Source organism: Rissa tridactyla, chromosome 8 (assembly GCF_028500815.1).
Source record: "Rissa tridactyla isolate bRisTri1 chromosome 8, bRisTri1.patW.cur.20221130, whole genome shotgun sequence".
NCBI lineage: Eukaryota > Metazoa > Chordata > Aves > Charadriiformes > Laridae > Rissa > Rissa tridactyla.
Window position 1 is genome coordinate 28,286,898 of NC_071473.1, and position 20,085 is coordinate 28,306,982.

General features: G+C 37.5%; 1 protein-coding gene across 6 annotated transcripts in view; it reads left to right on the plus strand.

Annotated features, from left to right (window-relative positions):
* Nucleotides 1-20,085, plus strand: part of RABGAP1L (RAB GTPase activating protein 1 like) — a 261,963-nt gene that overhangs the window by 155,235 nt on the left and 86,643 nt on the right. For all 6 annotated transcript variants that reach the window (XM_054211199.1, XM_054211198.1, XM_054211200.1 and 3 more), the window contains 3 exons: nucleotides 5,291-5,365; nucleotides 8,857-8,982; nucleotides 10,358-10,501. In XM_054211199.1, the coding sequence (XP_054067174.1) occupies nucleotides 5,291-5,365; nucleotides 8,857-8,982; nucleotides 10,358-10,501 (345 nt within the window). The remainder of the gene's footprint in view (nucleotides 1-5,290; nucleotides 5,366-8,856; nucleotides 8,983-10,357; nucleotides 10,502-20,085) is intronic.

The window sequence follows — 20,085 nt, forward strand, 5'->3', positions numbered from 1 at the left end:
TTATCTATTTTTAGCTGTTTATTTTCTTTGCTCCTGGGTTGAACAGCAATTTCAGTAAATATTGTTGTCTTGTTTCATGCAAAGGATTTTTAATGTTATCTCGTCTTCTCCCATTTACATATTAATAAGGTTCCTTCTCTGTGCATCTGTGCTCAGCAAGGAGGCAGGAGAACTGTTCTTGCATATGGGGTTTCTGCTGAGACTGTGCTAGTGAAAAGGTCAGGATTGTGAATCTTGAGTGCTGGAAAGAGAGTAAAGTCTTCAGTATGCTCAGAGGCCTGCCTGAATAAATGTGATTTCTTCCTTCTCTCGGCCCTTACAGCTCTGGTGGAGGCATATTGTATAACATACACGTGCCTCTCTCTGATACTCAATAAATGAGTAACTAACTACTAAAAATACACTTTTCAGTTAGCACAGAAATTCCTTGAATAATGTGATACATCCTAAATGCTGCAGTCATAGGAATATTATTACTTTCAGACTGTTAGCCTTATAATAAATTTAGGCATGGCGTTTTAAATTTTACTATCACTAAAATTATTCATTGACCAAGCATATCATAAAATACCTTGTTGCGTGAGAAATCTGCATCAAAGTACAGATGTTTTCTTGAGACAGTCTATTTTTCAGAGACCGTGTAAGTCTCTTAACTCTACTAAAACAGACTTTGGTGCAGAGCTGTGTCTGTATCAAATATTGGGTAGATTCCCTACATAATCTCTTATCCTTTCGTTAGCGATGCAGAGGTGAGTAATGAGAGCAGATCAAGCTTGGAATTCTCCCCAAAAAAACTTGCGTTCAGTTCCTGTTACATTTTCCTTTTTTCCTAAGACAGAGATGCTGGGTAACAAGCATTGTGCCAGCGTGCCTGTGGCTTTGTCAGAGAAGTGAGTGTTTTCTGTGCCGGGGAAGATTATTACTGACAAGAGAGATGCCGTTACTGCAGATGAGGGATGGAGACGTGTAGAGCATCGGCTCACACCTTTCCCTCTGCGCTGCTGTGAAGCGTTGCGGGGGAATGAAAGCTCTGGCAGATGCAAGACCTTTGTATGAGGCAGTCGCTAGAGAAATATTGTTCATGAGCTCTCTCTAGTTTTTGAAGTAATTGTAATGTTTAGTTTCTAATGTCATGGAGTTACTATGTAGAGGCAAGTTGTCAATGGGATTGTAAACTGGTATTTGCTAGTTAGTGTTTCGCATCTTCTTGTTTTAAGTACATTTGAATCTTCACCAAATATAAGCAGTTATTTTCATGCCTATGATGATGCAATATGATGAAAAACATTTCATTCTGGAATTTGAGACACATACTCCCTACTCATCCTGCTTTTTAAAAGCTATTGGGACTCATGCACAATAATAGCAGAAATCTGAAATCTGAGGTTTTAAATTCAAATCAGCAACCTTTCCATCCATCTTTCAAGTGCTACTTGGAATTTTTATATCTACAAAAGATCCTGATCTTGGGAGGTTTTCCTCCAGTAATTATTTTAGAGAAGAATTTCTGTCCGTCTCTGGATTCTTCATTCACTTTCCCAAAAAGCAGGTGGTTCTCTGTCATTGACTTTATTTGAGGAGACTCTGTTGCTTCCAAAATATTCACTTTTTTAAAGATGTTGTACTAATAACTGCACGTAGTTCTCTTCAGAAGACAGAAAACTATTAAAAAGATGTTTTAATTCTGTAGGTGAGATCTTCTTTTAGTTAAAATGAATGAAAGTAGGCTTCAAGGCAGAATCTTCATTAAGTCCTATTTATGAGACAGAGAATATTTAAAATCTTAGTTAACTGGAGAATTGTGATTGGAGGTTCCCCAAGAGCTTAAGAAAATAATAACTTAAAAGACTGCAAAATTGTCGAAGTTTGTCACAGGGAAAAAGCCCATTCCCTTGAAATTGCAAAGTTAAAATGACTGCAATGGCAATAGGGATTTTGGGATTTTGCTTTGTTTTCATATTTCATGTGGAAAGACAAAGTTAATGCTCCTCAGTCCCTTAAAAGGATAAATCTTAAGTAATTAATCTTATATTTTTTTCTTAATAATATGATATTGTGATGGTGTCTGTAGGCAGCACCCTTATTTTTGAGGCTATTTTGGTTAATTACACTATATTTCAGCAATATCAAGTGCCATAAGTTACTTAAAACTAAAAAAGTATAATTGGAAACGTAATATGCATAAAGCCTCAAAAATGTCTTTGCTCTGGGCAAATACAATAAAATCATGTAGACTTTAGAGACTTCATTAAAAAATAAATCTTTAGTTGCCAGGATTATGGTGCTTTGACTTAACAGCAGAATCTTTCTCAGTTTGATCTAATTCTCATGTAGAACTGAAGTCAGTATCTATCTGTCTGATAACAGCTGCTTGTGAAGACCAGATTTTGGAGAAGGACCTAGTGGAAATTAATTTCACAAAACAAACAGATCAAGCAGTTAATGTTTTTGGGTTTTTTCGTAGTTGTTAGTTGCTTCAAAGATTTGTTAATGATGACATCCTTTTAACAGGGCCCTCAGATATTTTTCTGTCTTATATACTATGTATATCTGTGTCCATTAATTAATTTGAAATATTTTTTTAGATCAAATTATCCAGTACTTACTGATTTGTAGTTCTATGGATTGCCTCTTTTTAGAATTACTTCATAAATTTTACAAATGTTTCAAATTTGTCATCTGTTCTTCTGATTTAATCAGCCAGTTAATGGTTTACCAGTTTAGCAATTCCCACCCCCGTCCCCAAGATTATGGTGAATACTGTCTGTCCTTAATAAATTTTTAGTATTTTTATTCCTTTTAATTTATCATCTCTTCTGATACTCAGTTGGAGACAGATCCTTCAGCACATCTCCTGTTAGACATGGTTCCAGCAGGATGACAACCCCGGTGATTCTTCTGTAATAAAGCAGACACAAGTTTCACGTGCATTTTCTGCTGTAGTTTAAATACAACTTTTCTACCTTGATCATATATTTTCCAAGTAGAGGGTTTGCCTTCCTGCCGTGGATGTGTTTGAAATGGATTTATTACTAGTTTTAATGTGTTTAGGAAGTTGATGATGAGAACACTTCTTGGTCTTCCTTCATATTTTTATATTTAACATGCAGAGTGAGGCTTTTTCTGGCACCCTCCCCATTGTCCCTCTTTTGCTATAATTTCAACTTCTTTCACAATCTCAAAAGGAGTATTTTTTATTTCTGGTAACTTTCTTAACTTTTTAATCTTTGCCAGTTTTGGAGGCAGTTTATTTGCTCCAGTGTGTTGATTTCTCAATAGGTATTTTAAAACTTGTTTGAATTCATTTATTGCTGTTTTCAGCAAATTACTAGCTATTGTGCTAATAATGCTTCTCACAACAGAGAGTACACCCATGCATTGATAATTTGCTATTAATTTTCCAGCCTGGAGTTTTTGTAGGGAAACAAAAGCGTTTTAATATAATATGAAGAAGTCACAGATCAGATTTATAATTTGTAATTCTGCATATCTGTTTCTGAGTGGAGCTGGCCTTTCAAAAGCAGAAATAATACTTCTTTTAAGAATGCTACAGAAATAAAGCATTGGGCATCCATAAACTGATTGGTTCTGGGAACAAATAGATAAAGATTATGATGATTAATCAATAGGTGGTTCTAATTAGTCATATGCAATATTAATTGAAGTGTTGAAAGTAATTTCTGTTAATTCAGTAGTTTGTAGCTAAAGAGTAATTTTAAATCCACTTTTTCCAAGACAGCATCCTTTTTTTCCAGTTCAAAGTTTTTTGCCTGCTGTTGTACGCTTCTGGAGTTATTTTTGTGGGTAGAGCTGATTTAAACTAATAAGCAGATTGTAACAGTTCGTTGATTTTTATTTTTTTTTCCCCCAATAATTTATGTGACTAGTCTTCTTGTATTTGCTTGCTATTCTTGCTTGTATTTGCTTGTATTCTTGCTACAGAAGCTGAGCAATGGATTCTTTTCACTCAGATTCTAACTAATCCCATCTAGCATACTTGCAAAGAATGGTGAGCAATATAGACAAATGGCAAAGAGCTGTAAGTCACAGTTCAGTTTTTCACAAAGCTACAAATGTATTAGGAAATGTATGGATGACTTGATCATAAACAGTGAGCTTTAAAGGAATACTCAGGTTATATTCTTTACAGAAATCTTCTCTTCTGGAATCATTACAGAATTCCTTATAAATATTTCTTTCTTAGTTTTTGCCCATCAGAATGAGAAAGGAAAGGGGATTTAAAGACTTTAAAAATATTTTGGCCTCGATTTCAACAATTTCTGTCAGAAACTATTTGCAGTTATGTTAATGCTGTTGGCTGGAAAGGAGTCACATCTCTCGCGGAGTCACAGTTCTCCTTGCCTTTTGAGCCACCTTTGAAACCCTGTACAAAGAGGGGGTGGGTTTGGTTTCCCAGCACACCTGACATTCCTTATTCACATTTATAAACAGTCTTGGAGGTGGTGTGGGGGCAAAGCGGATCTTCTGACTCGTGTGGCTTTTCCTCCCGTAGCTCCGACCCAGTGCTCGTTTTCCCTGGCTGCAACTGTGGTACCTTCGTTGTTCTCCCAGGATGTCTCTCTCTCCCATGTCAATCCCAGTGCTGCTTATGCTTTCTTGAGTTTCCTCAAATTCTTAACATCCTCCAACTTATCTTTAAAAACACTATCTGTCATCTTGTCTTGGAAAAGTAAGGGGGAAGGAAAGGTTGGTTATTTTAGTTTTGGGGTTTTTTTTTAAGAGTAAGTAAAAAGTAGGATGTCAGTCATACCATAGGAAAATGAGTCTTATTCCTTCTTCAGCGTATCAAGGACATGGAAAAACTGTTTCTGATGAAATTTTCAGGCTGGAGTAGTTCTCGGTGGTTTTCTAACAACCGGCCTCAGGTCCTATACTTTCACGGTCTCAGAACTTGTTTTTCCAAAACCAAGCAAGCACTCTCCCCGCAACGCAAAGCAACCTGGTCTTTGTATTATATTTATTATGTCATCAAAGTTATATCATTACTGACCTCAGCAGAATTGTCCTTGATTTAGAAGAAGGAAGTTGCATCCAACTCGTTTCACGCGGTTTGAAAAATAAAAATAAAAATGTACAAATATGGCATCTATGGAAGATGGAGGATAACCTGTAGGTGTTTTAAGTGCCCTGAAAGCCTACGCAGAAATGGTTACGGTTTCACTCCCGTTATTATCTTAGCCTGAATAGTATTACATGTTCTGCATAGCTCAATTGATTTTGATAATGCCTGCGTGCATTTGAAATATATGTTGGCTTTTATTTTTTCTAGGCATACTCTGTCTATGATGAAGACATTGGCTATTGCCAGGGACAGTCTTTCCTTGCAGCTGTGCTTCTACTTCATGTGAGTTAATTGCAAAATGAAAGCTTTGATATTTGAAACCAAAGCGGCTTTAAAATCAGTAACATGCTATTTGAGAGATATTTACTGTTGTTTATTTGTCTGTATTCATTTTCCTCTTGTTACTTTTTGGCAAAGAGTGACTAATGGCTTCTGTCTTTATGAATGTAGATTTCCTTTATCTAGGAGAAATCCATTAAATTGTGAAATACTTCTGTGTCAAAACCTGAAACTGATTTGCTACATATTAATCTTTTAATTTAGTTGTCGCGTAGGTGAACTCCCTTAGTGTTTATGGGAAATTTAATTTTGGAAGATATTCTCAGAGTAGCTAACCCGAGCAAGCAGTCTCATTAATTTTCAGTGAGACTTTTTCTCTTAGGGATGTTTTATAATATCTTTTGAGTGAAAGCTGAATTTTAACCTTGATGTTTCAGCCTGTAAGCAAAAACCGTACAAACTTTGATCTGTTGCTTCCTATATATACATGCGTGTGTATGTATAGAGATAGATAAATACACAATTTTTATATTTGCAAGATGCTTTAACTTTGATGTATCGGTGGCAAAGCAGCAGATTCAAGTCATGTGGGTATCTTAAAGAATATCTGAATAGACCACCCAAAACCCCAACAACTCTTCACTCGGGCTCTTGCCTGCTTTTTCTCTCAGGCTTTAATGAATAAATTATTAATCATGGTTGGAATATGTTTCAGATCGTGATTTTGAGTCAGCTGTTGGTCGTATATATGTTATACATAAGCTTCCTAAGGCATCTAGAACTCAAATTCAGGTTCATTTAAGTTGTAATTCCTAGTGAGATCTATGACTCCTTGAAGACTTCAGGAGCGTGATACGCAGCGACGGTGTTACACAGAAGCTTTAGATTCTTTAAGGATAAAGCTGAGTTAGTCACATTACTGCAATCCCACATATACTGCAAATTAGCTTATCTAACAGTTATTTTGCAATTAACTTCTTACCCAAAGAAGGATGTTTAAGCTCCACTGGAATAATAAGCCATTTTCAATACCAGAGTTGTTTAGAAATGAGTGGGTGTCACATTCTTAACATTTGACTAAGGCTTCAGCTCCTCTCACTCAGTCGTATGCTGTCATTACTGTAGAGAATCACCTCTGTTTCTGGTGTTTCTGGACTTAGAAGAAATTGCCCTGTACACAGGGAATACTAAATGGCAGTTACCCTCATTTTAATATGCCCTTTGTAACATTTGCTTTCATAATAGGATATTAAACTGAAATAATCAAAGAAAGGGGGGAAGGGAAGCAGTCTCAGTGAGCTCATGTAAGTTGGGAGCTTCCCAGGATGGCCTCAAGCTCTTGTTTCTCTAAAACTCTCCAACCAGTCTGTCTGCTGTGAATGCTTGTCAGACCCTCTCTAACTCTTCTGTCTGTGCATGGATTTCTAGACCCCTTCCTTTCCCTTTTTTTCTGGGACAGGATATCCTTTCTCTTTAGTGTAGGTATGTTTCAGGGATGGTTGAGTTGCCTGAACCTCCATCCTGGCTTGTTGTGATTTTGCTGCTTTGATGAAATTCCCATCAAAGGTGAGCAGGTAACTTCTAATCACAGGGCGGGCGGTGTTGCCAACTCTAATCGTTTTACTGTGAGTCTCACAGTATTTGACTTATTTTTTTCTTGTTGTCTACCTCTTGGAGGCATTGCTGTGTGAAAAACTAATATTTAATTTTAAAAATTTGTAAATTTCTGGCTTTTGTGATCCCAAAGAAAAGACAATAAGGGGCAAATATCTAAATGCTACAAATCAGAATCGAAGCACCAAAAATGTGGTTTGGTTAAAATAAATACAAAGTGAAACCTTGATTTATGATTTTTAATTCTTGGGGTTGGTAATACTGGAGAACTTCCATCCACCGAGAGCGAGGACTCAGTGGCCTCCGCCTGTAAATGACTTTGGCCTGTTATTCACCCCTGTTGCCCCTCCCTGCCTTGGGGGAGGAACGATTGTCAATGCACGTGTGTCTGATTGAGCATGCAAGGTAGGTGTGCTTGTGCATGAGCATCTGTCATTCTATTAGAAGTAATTGTTGCCTTACCAAAAAAAAAAAAAAAGAAATTTGCATTTGTCTTATTATAGAGCAGATTCAAGGCTTTTGGTCAGGATAAAACCGTTCTTCCCTTTACTTTGCATCCAGCTTTTATCCGCTGCCAGTGGGGATCATTCCATCCAGATAAAATCGTGATAAAGAGCTTTGAGATTCCTAAGAGCTTGTCATAGGCAAATCTAGCCTGGACAGGTAGCCAGCAGCTGATCTGGCAGTTCTTTGTGCTAACTAGTTACTTTTGTATATACTCTCTGAAAATGAAAATGAAAGCGTCTGCCCGTGGCCCTGGAGACAGGCCATAATCATAGGCTGAATCATAAAAGATGAAACCCTGGAGGTAAATATCAAGAGACCAAAATTCCCTTTGAAGAAAATACTGAGCTTTCATCTGTTGCTGATATCTGATAAGGGGTTGGCAAGAGGCTGAATGAGTGAATATACTAAAAGGTCAAGAATTGTCATTCTTGATACTCAATAATTGTTTTCATTTGTTACAATTACAATCTGGTGCCTGCAAAATAAAGGTTGTTTTTAAATGTGACTGAAACCTGATTCGGGGTCAGCAGTGACTCTGCTTGTGCCTTTTTTTATTATTGTGGTACCTGAATGCCTGGGGGAAGGGGAGAGATGTCTTATCCGTGGAGGTTTGATGACACAGGACTTCCCACAAATGTGATGTTCAGTGGGCTCAAGCCAACAAATGTAACTTCCAAGTGGCTGAGACAGTTTATCCTTTAGTACTGCCTTCTAAAGCTCTGTTGGGTGAGAAATCATGGTCGAAATGAAGAAGAGATTATGGAGATAGGGCTTCTGTAAAAGCCATGATGTTAATAGACGGGATCAGCCCTCCTGAGCTCACAAGTAGGTTCTGAAGGCAAAATTTTTTATTTCCTTATTCATCATGGGAAACCTGACTTTAGAGAGTTTGATGTTCCGGGGTTTTGATGGAAGTAGACAAGCATTATTCTTACTAAGGGTTGGTTATACCTTAGTTGTCCTGAATTTTTCCCTTTTAGCCAAGTCTCTCTCTCATTTTTTCTTTTTCTTTAAAAATTGTTGTTTTGTAGCTGAGAGTTGTGTACGGGTTGTTCTCATATCTATTTGGCAGAAAGAATACTGATGACAGTTGTGCTGCTGTAGGGATGTATACTTACATGAACCTATGATATCATCCCACATTTTCTTCAAAGAAGGTCTTACAAAGCCAAATCAAGGTGCTTATCAAGGAGAATAGTCCCCTTGAGATTTTAGTTGCTTAATTCTACATTCATAGTGCTTTGCTGAAATTTTTAATATATTCCTGGTTCTGAATTCATCATGTGTAAGGTATTTAAGCGCGTGTATTTGTGTAAGGCATTTCCAGCCTTAGCTCAGTTTTTAAAATTATGTTTGTGTATTTTTCCAAACAGATGCCGGAGGAGCAGGCATTCTGTGTATTTGTGAAAATAATGTACGACTATGGCTTGAGGGAACTCTACAGAAATAACTTTGAAGATCTCCATTGCAAATTTTTCCAGCTGGAGAAGTTAATGCAGGTGGGGCCAGGGTAACAAATTCTTCTACTTTCATAAATGGAAACATGGCATGAAGAAGAGATTAATGCTTTCTTCCATAAGATACTGGACAATAAAAACCCTCTCCTTTTAGAGGGGGGTAGAACCAAAGCAGGGAAGTTTAATTCTGGATCCAAACACCATGAGTCAGATTTATTTCTAATTTCTTTTGTCTTTCATATACCAATCTTGCTGCTCATCTTGGTATCCAAGCAGAGTAGGTGCCTGTTTTTTTACCTCTCTCTGTTTGCTTAGTCTTTCTCTCTTCCCTATTCCGTGATGTTGCTTAGAGAGAATGTCTCTACTCTATTAAGGCCAAAATACCTTTTGGACTGTCACCATCAGTGTCCTACTTTCTATGAATTATGTTGATGGTTGAGAGGTCAGGCAAATCAGGACAACCTGGTGCTTATGAAATACGAACGAAGTGTAGGTCATTTTGTAGATTTTACTGTGTTTTCAATACGTTGCTCTTTTCTTCAGATGGAATTATTTCACAGTCAGAGCAATTTAACATAAATAAACGGCTGCAAGTTTTAAACAGATTTGTTCTGACTAATAAGGAATTACAGACAGTCCATTAAGCTTTGACCTGTGCTTCTATTAGCATAGTGAAGGCTAGTTGCTGGAGTCAGTTACCATAGCTGACCATACCTCTGTGAGATATATTAAAACCAAACAAAACAGATCACAGTTAATTTCATGATCTTGTTTTTCAGATGTCAGATCATGTGTATTTCCTGCTTGATGGAGCAGAATTGCATACTAATGAATTTGATACTTAACTTCAGCATATGGTCTTCTCAATATTTACATATGTTAACAAAGATTTTTACTTTACTAACTGAGTATGAATATATCATCGGTGTACAGTAGGATTATCAGTGCTTATTTTGTGTTGCTTATATATGCTCCTGGTTAGAGAAATTGTCTGTGGAGTGCTTTGTTGCTTTCAGGCTCTGCAAGGTGATCTCCTTGGTCTAGTATCCATTGGGTTTTATAGCAGAAGAATTCATAGCAAGACACAGCAAAGGAATACCGTAAAAATACACACTGTGCAAGACGCAGATTTCACAACTGCTCTGCCTTTCAACTGTTGAAAATTTTGTAATTTTTCAGTATAATCTCAGTACATTATTTGATACCGTGATAGAATCCACAGTGGATATACCTTCTAAAAACTGTAACCATGGACACTTAAATTTATGAAGAAACATATTTCCATAGCTCAAAAGAAGCCAGGATTTAATTTTGTTGTGTTTTTCAGTGTTTAGCAACCTGGTACTTACTGGCAGTGTAGATGAAGAACTCGGATTAATGAGTAATACTGTGGCATTTATTTTTTCCTTTACTCTAGGAGCAGTTACCAGACTTGTATAGCCATTTCTCAGACCTCAATTTGGAAGCTCATATGTATGCGTCCCAGTGGTTCCTCACTCTTTTTACTGCCAAGTTTCCGCTCTGCATGGTCTTCCACATCATTGACTTACTACTTTGTGAGGTAAAAAAACCCTGAATCAGAAAGCCCTTCCTCTACTTCATGTTTCTTCTTTTTTTTTCTTTCATTTTGTTGGAATCATTTACTGTTTAATTTCAAAATGCGTGTAACTAAATTATGTAGAAACCATGGTTATATCGAAGAGATGATGTTCAGTGAAACGCTGGTTTGGTTTTAAAATTAGAATTGTGGATTGCCTCATTCTTTGCTAAGGGATCTAATTAAGAATATCTGATGCACACATCTGTTCTTCATTTAATTTGTTAAATAATTTATTCAAAGTTAGGAATTCTAATTTCTTGAAGATACCTAGTAGTAAAAGCCTAGCAGGGTTTTAGAGGGAAAGCTCTCCAAATTGTCTGATTCGGAGTGCCCAAAGACAGTAAGGGTATTGCATGCTAAACAGCACAATTGCATGAAGGTCTTTTCCTTTTTTGTTTTACCCTACTATTCCAACTAAGGAACACATTACTCCAGATACAAAATGGTATGTTTCTGTATTGTAGGTATATCCATGCTTCCTTTAAAAAAAACAGAAGAGATTGATAGTCTGGAATGCTTATTTTGATAAAATACTAGTAATTCCTTTTGTCACCGGGAAGTCAGGGCATCTGTGGAATTAAACCCATTTTTGGACCTGCCACTGATTTCCTCTCTGATTTAAATGGGTCACCGACATAAAAAAATATAAAGAAATAAAATAATTGAGGATTTTAAATGCAAAGGGCATCATGAGTATGAAACGCTGTTGACTATAGTTCAGTCTGTTAATTTTTATTGTGAAGTATTTCACTTGTGAATTTTCAGGCTTGCTGCACATGCCTTGATAACATTCATTATTAAACAAATATTGTCCACCACTCATAACTCGGTACTTTTTCCCTTAAGAGTGTCACTTCTGCATATTGGTGCTCAGTTACCAAAAAGAGGTAAGTTAATACAGCCAGCTATCCAAACGAGTGCGAAAGGTAGTGATTTCAAATTTCCATATAAACACCTGAGCTCTATTTCTTTCACAATATCTTGATTATTTTAACTAAGCAAATAGAAAAAGCAGAAAGGTGACTAGTTTTTCTGCTCTGTGTCCTCTTCTTTGGTCATGCAGTTGATGAACACTGTCCCTTTATCGCTTTTGAACTGCTAGTGAGTTAATTTGCCGAATGAGCTTCTGGCGTGGATTTGATCATTCTGTGTCAGTTCAGTTTATTACTTCATTCTGATCTTGATGTAGACCTGCACTCAGAAATGACCATTTTAAGAGATTGTTTGTCAAGAAGTAGGGAACATCACTTCACAGTGGTGGTTATTGTGACAGCAGCGTAGTTACATCCTGTCTGAAGCTCCTGCGCTTTTTGTTATATTAAGCTCGATGATAAAATATGTTGAAGTCTTTTAGTCCTGGTTAATATAGGTTTAATATTTAGAACGAAAAAAGAAACAACACTTAAAACATTTGCATTCATCTCACATCTGGCAGCATTTATCTCAGCATGTCTGAAGGAATTACTGTGGGAAAGAAGGTGGCAGAATCCAAAGGGAAAGTGAGAGTGCGCAACACGTGAGTCTGCTAGAGAAAGGGAAACTTGTTAGTGTTTGGGGAGGGTCATTGCATACTGCTAAAGGCGCCTCTTTTACAACAGCTACAAATAAACCAGAAATGGTAAGAAAATTGATTTCAAGTGAGAAGATACATCCATACGTCTTGAGAAACAGCAGGGCAGTGTGTAGACAACATTCTAAGGCAGCAGCATGGACTATCAGAAAACTGCTCCTGAGATTCATGACTCAACCAGTCTAAAGTAACAGGCACTTCTGAGAATTTGTGGGAGGGAGCGTAGATTAAAACCATATTAAAATAAAAATCTAGTTGGCCCTCATCATAGAAGGAAAAAAAAAATCTGAAGGCAGATGGCCATAGGCAGAATAAGAAAGTAAACCATTGCTTAATGGAGGGCTGCGATCCCATCGTGAAGCTGTCTGTACAGTCGGCCTCCAGAAGGAGTAATGGAGCAATCAAAAAAAAAAAAATTTGTCTGCATTAAATTGTTCTTTACTTTATCTCTGAACAAACAGCATACCTGTAATTCCAGAACTGGAAGGAGAAAAAACAGTTGCAGCTGCTAACAGTGGAACATACTCTTCTGCAAAACAAATCCTCAAAATACCAAGAAGCCTTTGAAGTGAACTGTCTTGTGTTTTTAAAAACAAGCTTCCATCCTTCTCATTAATTTGTCACAGATACAGCTAAATTTTAAATAGCCTTCAACTTCCTTCCTGACTGTGCTTTCTCCACATCCCTGGCCTGTCTGTCTTTGACAAAATGTTTACATCCTATGCAATTCTTTTATGAAAGAAATATATTAGGGGAAGAAAACCAGTTAAAACCATTGCGGAATGGGTGCTGTCAACTAGTCTTTCCAAGGAAGCTGCTCTGGTACCCACAAAAATATTTGAATTACAGATGAAAAATTTGCGTCAACCAAGAGTGTTTTAGATGGGACTTGTCTTTTTAATTCTTGACTGTCGCTGAAAGAGTGAAATTGGTCCTTATAGATGTTCTTTAATTCTCAATCTAGAGAGGAAGAACACCTGTTGTAAATCCTGTAGTTTCACAGCTAGCCAGGGGGTCACGTTGCCTTCCCTGCATGCTCAGGGGAATGGTGGCACTCAGACTGGGGATTGGACCTCCTGGGCAGGAGCGTGTCCAGGGATGTGGAAGGCCATAAAAAGTTACTTAAATTTATGGTGAGAATTAAGTTTTATTGATAAATTTTAAAAATCCCATCAAAGCGTGTGCCAATTTTATATAAATCTGTATGAATTTGGGACTTGCCATGGCCTCTATGTGATTCTTTTATCCTGTTGTCTGACCTTTTATATTTTTAAGCTGTCTTCAGGCCGTTGAGGACGTGATTCGATGTCGAAATTATCCAAATTTCTAGTGGCCTTAGAATATTGCCTCAATAACTGTAGGAGAGAATCCATCGCCCATCCTCGCCTAGAAATGAAATGTATTTGAATTCTTTGTATTTCCCAAATGAGAAGCTTGAAGAAAATGTTGGGCTTGCAGGCAGGTGCTCCACAGTGCTGTGGTACACATTATAAGGCTTTAATACTTTGACTGCCTGTAATAAAACCACAAACCAGTTGAAAGCTTTCATGTGATTACAGCAAACTGCGTGTTTTTGAGCCTGGCTACGTAGATAAATTTTAACATGTCAGCATCAGCTGAAGATCCTTCTACAGTGTTCCTTTTAGCTGCCTGTTTTAGCTGCTTCATCTGTCTCCTCTTCTTTTGCTATTTCTGTTTGCATTGAAGAACAACTTTGTTGATGAAATTCAGAGTTGTATTTGGACTTGTCACTCTTATCTATCAATATGACATTATGCTTTTGAACACTTTGTGAGCCGGCTCTGTTTTGCTGTCTCTTTTTGTTCCATTTTAAATTATTTATTTAAAGTCATGCTCGGAAATAGCGACTCATCTAGGTAGAGCACATGTTGCTTAGATAGAGCTGTGCAACAACTGCACCTGGGTGTTGACATTTAACTTCATTTTGCATTTCAAAATCTACAATTTAAAATTAAAATATGGATTTTAAAAGCACTAAATAAGTGACCTTAATTAGGCATTTAGAAGAGGGGAAAAAAAACCCAACCAAACCAGTTGGCAGAAAAATTATAAGCATTATGTAAATTTCCATGAATTTTTCTGCTTAAAAAAGAAAATACTTTAACTGGTTGTGATATATACAGTATTGCCAAAACTAAAGGAGGTTCAAAGCTAAAGCTGTGATTCCATTCTTAACCTAGAATTTTGAGACATTATTGGTAACCTCCATTTTAAGTCAGTCTGGCTATTTTTGTGTGCAGTTCCTGGGGATATAAAATACTTCAGGATTGTGCCTCTCTCCTTTTAAGGAATATATAAAGAACCCTACTACATGCTGCCTTTTCTGGGCTGGTACAGATATTTCTATATTTTAGTGTCACTAATTACATAGTAATGTTATAAAAATTATTAGTTTGACTACTAAGCTGCTATACTGTGATCAAGACTGAATAGAAAGGGATGCAACTGGTTATCTATCAATTTTGAATATGAAATAATTTAATGTTTTCTAATATAGCTAATAACAGAGGAGTGAAACTACCCTTCACAGGACCACACAGCAGCACAGTGGAAGAAGTGGGAACTGAAAGCTAGATACCATCATTATTTGTCTTTATTTATCAACTATTGCATTCAGAACTTTGTATAAAATAACGTTTATAATTGGCTTTGAGAAACTATCTGTGATAATGAAGACTGCTGGGTGGTTTTAAACATCTTTGGAAGTGTGAGTGACTCGGTGCTGGTAAATGAGCACCTAGTGATGGTAAAAGTGTGGCACCATGTTGTGTAGATGTGCTTCCTGGGAAGGCTGCTTCATAATGAAATAAAGAAAATCGTAGAAGAATTATCACTGTTGGCGCTGCAGATTTGATTTCTGTCTTATGCATGTCTTGCTGAAGAATGGATGTGCCAGGAAACACTAAGCCGTATGGTATCGCTCAGACGATAAGCCCAGTTGTCTCTGTGTGTTAATACTGAGTAGTAGATACCATAATAGCCTGCTATTTTTTATCTGTCACTGTCAGATACTTCTGTGATGCCTTCAACAGAGTTGAGAAAGAACAGATTAACATTTTAATTTATTAAACTTCCTCAGGAATTGAGTCAGGAACAAGCCCACTTCCTCTGTAAATCTGCACTCAGAAGGAATGTGAATTAAATAAAATATTGTGTACAGTTGTTTATCTTCTGTAGATCTATAGGGGAAGAAAAACTGAGCTTTTTGGAATGACCTGTTGTTGACACGTTGTCTGCATTTGTTAACCCTTCCAGTTATGAAAGTTTTAATAAATCTTACAAAAGAGCACACTAGGCTTGCTAGAAATAAAATCTCTTTTAGTAACAGCATATTAAAAGCTAGGCTTAAATTTTAAGTAGGTATAAATCTGTGCTGAAACTGACTGCGTTACTCAGTACTATTTACAAAAGTAAAGTCAACATCATACATGTGAGTTGGAAAAGGCTGGGGGATGTGTGTGTTTTCCTCCTTACGAATATATGTTGTTGGACTTTGGCATTTAGACTGTGCCTTTCCTCCCGTCCGTTGCTCTTTGCATCATGCCTGCTGCAGAGCTCAGTCTCCTTTCAGAGCCTTCATCAGTCACCGCTCTTTCATGTAAAGAGACTGGAAAGGATTTTCCGAGGCTGCTATAACTAGCTTTTAATAAGTTTAAGAAGAAAGAGAATAGGTTGTCTCTCAGACTCCAGGTGGAATACTAGAATTTGAACATACATGGCCGATGGTAGCGCTGGTTGCCTTTGTTCAAGCAGCTGTTGACATGTCAGCCATTATAATCTTTTTTTTGTTGCAAAAACTTGAGGTCTGCAGTGGAGTTAGTTCGGGTTTTCTGGCCCTGAATGTTTTGCTTTTATGTCTTTAGATGAGTTCTTTAAATCCATGCTAAAAGTAATTTTAGCATAATTTATCTGATGACTAGAGCTGTATTCTCCTGTGGGTTTTTTCAGTGCTAGAACAGAAATTAAAGTCAAAAGGATCTAGCATTTGATTGTGTGTGTTATGGATGAGGAACTTTTTAAAGTTTTTGTATATGTGTGTTTCAAACATTCCAATTATAAGGATAAAGAATTTTAAGTCATTTTCAAACTGAGAGTTGTAAGAAGTATTAGGTGTTTGGATATAAAATTTCGGTCAACAGCAGCAATATTTGAGGTATGTAATAAAGTGTTCTGTATTGGAACAGGCACAGGGGGACGCAAAACATTCTGTTCGCTTCTAAAGCTACACAGAATTTCTAAGAATTCAAGCTTGGACTAAGGAGAAGAGTATTTTAATAGAGTACATCGAAGAGGTTCTTGGAGAGCCACAGGGTTTAACATACCCTTTACACTGTGTTGTCCTGTTTATACTGTTTACAGCTGTTCTGTGAGCATCCGTAATTTATGTATCTTCCATTCATAGCTGCAGCTTGTTTATCCCCAAAATAACAAGGCTGGTGATAAATACTCAGCATGAGCAAAGGAAAAACAGTCTCACAACAATCTGCAATTCAAGATAACTTATGTGAACAGAAGGTACCTTTTCAGTGATGTTGATAAATGTTGTGGTCCTAAAATGTCGAGACTGCTTCTGTTTCAGAAAATGTTCAAAGATACAGAAAAGTTACTGAAGATTAGGGACCTATTTGAATGACTTAGTTTGTGCCTTAGAGGGAAGAGACATCGAACACCGTGTCACAGTATGTCTCTGAATTTCTTTCCCCATTGTGACTGAAATATTTTAGCCACTTACTAGTTGATGTTCACTTGGTTGATTTTTCTAGGAATACAGTAAATTTCCATAATGCTTACTTAACACCAGTGCCATCTGCTGTATTTGAATAGCAGCATATTCTAAGCGCTCTTGGCAGTCCTCAAAAACACTTCAGAAATAACTGAAGGAAAGTATCGCAAACGGGAGAGTGATATTCCGTGAACAAATCCAGGAAGCTAAGATAATCTGGGGACTGTTTTTAAAAAAGAGGGTGGTGCAGTCTGCCTCTGCCAAAACACTTCCCAGCACATCGTGCTTGGAATCTGAGGCTGTACTGAATTTTCTAAGTACATAAAATCAAAATGTGAACTTAGCATCCGAGTGATTGTTGGCAAGGGAAAATGAATGTCAAGGTGTAGAGAGGCAAGGGCCAGGGCTGTGTTGTGGCAGAGAAAGGGAGAAGATGAAAAATGAACACAGGGAAGGAGATCAGATGGAGTGTGGGGAAGCAGGACATTGATTCAACACAGGCACGCATTTTTCTTTGTGTTACGTGACCACATGTAGAGGGGGAAGGAGATACATCTCTCTGTCAAGAGATGTTCTGAACCCATCATCTCATAGAATCGTAGGGTTGGAAGGGACCTCTGGAGATCATCTCTCAAGAAGACTGGGGTCTGGAAGATTGCTGCTCCTCTGAGCATTTCTAACAACCATTCCCTGTGTCTGTATGAGTGCTGGAGGACCTGTCTTATCTACAGAGGCCTCCTTTTCTGTCCTCATTGCATATATGTTGTAAGGCCCTTGATGCCTAGTGTGGATTCAGGCCCCCTTCTTTGTCCCCATATCAATGAGGTTTGGAAAGAGGGAAAGGATTGTCTAAAACCCCCCATAATTTAAACCTCTGAAAATCAGGAAAAGTGATGTTAGTGTATGGCTTGGTCAAGCAAAGGGAGAAAGCATGCTGCCAGCCCGTCACCAGCTGCCTGTGAATTAGGAGCATGCCACTGCAGAAATGCCAGATGTCAGGGAGCAATTTGATACATGGAAATGACTTAAAATTCTGTGGATGTAATTTTTATTCTTTGAGAACAGTCACGGAAGCTGGAGAGGAAAAAGTGCTAATCTCCCAGCACTCTACCTTCGATGAGCCATAGCAACATCTCCGCAACAAATTATGTGAAAATCACCCAAAACATGTAAATATTCACTTGCACTCCTAAATCCCACTCATTTCTGTTAAAAGCAACCAGCCAAACAAAAGTCCATGCGAAATCATACTAATACAGATTCATGGTTGTGGGGTAGTATTTATCGTGTGCCTTTTCATGCTGCAAAGTACAGAAAAGGGGCACAATGAATACTGAATCCCATGGTGCCGTTTGTACTATCTCCCTGGTACCTGCTCATCTAATAATTCAGTCAACTGATTTTAATTGGGTTTGTGTATTATTCACAGCATGATAGCATCAGGATGGAGATTTCTGTATTTTCTTCTTTCTTGTGTTACAGCATTTGCTGTTGTGAATTATTGTGGTAGGCAGTACGTATGGAGTCACTGGAGGAAGCCCAGTCTAAGAAGTCAGCTATCCCTCACACATTAGCAATAAGATCTCTATGCAATTTGGGTTTTCTTTTTATTTTTTTTCTCTATGATATAACTGTTGAGTAAGAAAGCTGTATGTGTTGCTTATACAAAGCTTGCTATTTTATGTTGTGCCTTATTTGAATGAGTTAACCTTTCTTTTCCTTAGTTGTCTTGTCATTGAACTAGGGTAAATGTACAAGCTATACAAACAACATTTGAGTAAAAGATGTTAATTAACATACATATCCCTGCAGAACGTGCTTCAATTCTGCGCTACTTACAAAGAGAAATTTGAGCTTCACACCATATTATTTATGTTGTCAGCGAAATAAACACATTTGTGACATTCCTAAAGTTTATTGTGTGCTCTCAATGTATTAGAGTTGCTGAACAAATGTTTTGCTGGAAGCAATCCAAAACATAAATAGAATTTTAATTCTCCTTTAGAGTTTGTAACCCCAATTACCCCTTGTAGCTCCTTTGAAAGAGTGTGCAACTGACTACATCATTACGAAACACGTTTGAATTACGAAACAATGTCAGATTAACTTCAGTTGAATAGCTAATCTCTCTTAAAAAAGAGGAAAATTCAGTTATTAGAAAGCTTGAACGGGTTAACTGGTTCTCCTTATGGCATGTCACGTGAGCCTTGAGCCTTCTCCGACCTTAAGGAGGTGCTCAGTTGACTTTCACATGTCGTCTTTACTGGTGCTGAACTTTAGAGAATATTGTATCAGTATCTTCACTGTTTCCTCCTACATGTCATGCATATCTAGGAATAAAACCACAGATAAGGACGTTAATATTAAATGAATTTTCTGTATATTTTTTAAGAGATTCACTTCCTGTTTGTGAAGATGATACAGAGGGTATTGCTGTGGGACCAGAGGAAGGTCTGTCAGATGATCTGGGTTGCAGAGGGAGAGATGCTAGTATTTAATAGAACCTACCTTCTCCCAAGGCTTCTGTCATTGAAGAGAAGCTTTAAAACAGGAAATAAATGTCGAGGTTCTCCCCTATGCAACTGTTGTCCAGATACTACATGATTACATTGTTTGGCCTAACTCTTCTGTCAGCTCCACATTTGGATGTTGAGCTTTGCCAGTAGCAAGTGTTAGTTTGCTGCCCCCTTAACTCCCTTTTTTCCGGTCTCTGGGTGGATTTGCTGGGTCAGATGGGGAGATAAACCTCCTGACTTCTAGAGGACGCCATGAGCATCCTTTCTGTCACAGAGATCTCATCGAATGCAAACTCAGTCCTACAAAATCAGTTTTCTACCGTTCTCTATTTGTTGTTCTTTGTTCCCAATCTTCTTTTCAAGCCTTTTTCGTAAATCATCTTGTTTCAAAGTGCAGAGGACTCCTCAGAGAGTGCTTCTATCTGCAGAAGGAATATTGGTGTTGGAGGGTTTAAGGAGCTTCGGCTGCTTTTAAGGAACTGTGAAAATCTTTGACTAGAAGAAAGTTAACGTAATAAGATTTCCGCTTATTTTAAGCAAGCCTTAATTTCAGCGCTCATGTATCATTTGCAGTTGAAGTGTTTAATTTTTACAGTCTTATGAGATGTAATTTCCTTGTTCCCTGTTAGCCACAATCTTTGTTGGAAACTATGGTCTTTTGACATCTAATTCAAATTAGCAGATGCTTCTGTGAAGCACAATCTTAGCGAGTTAA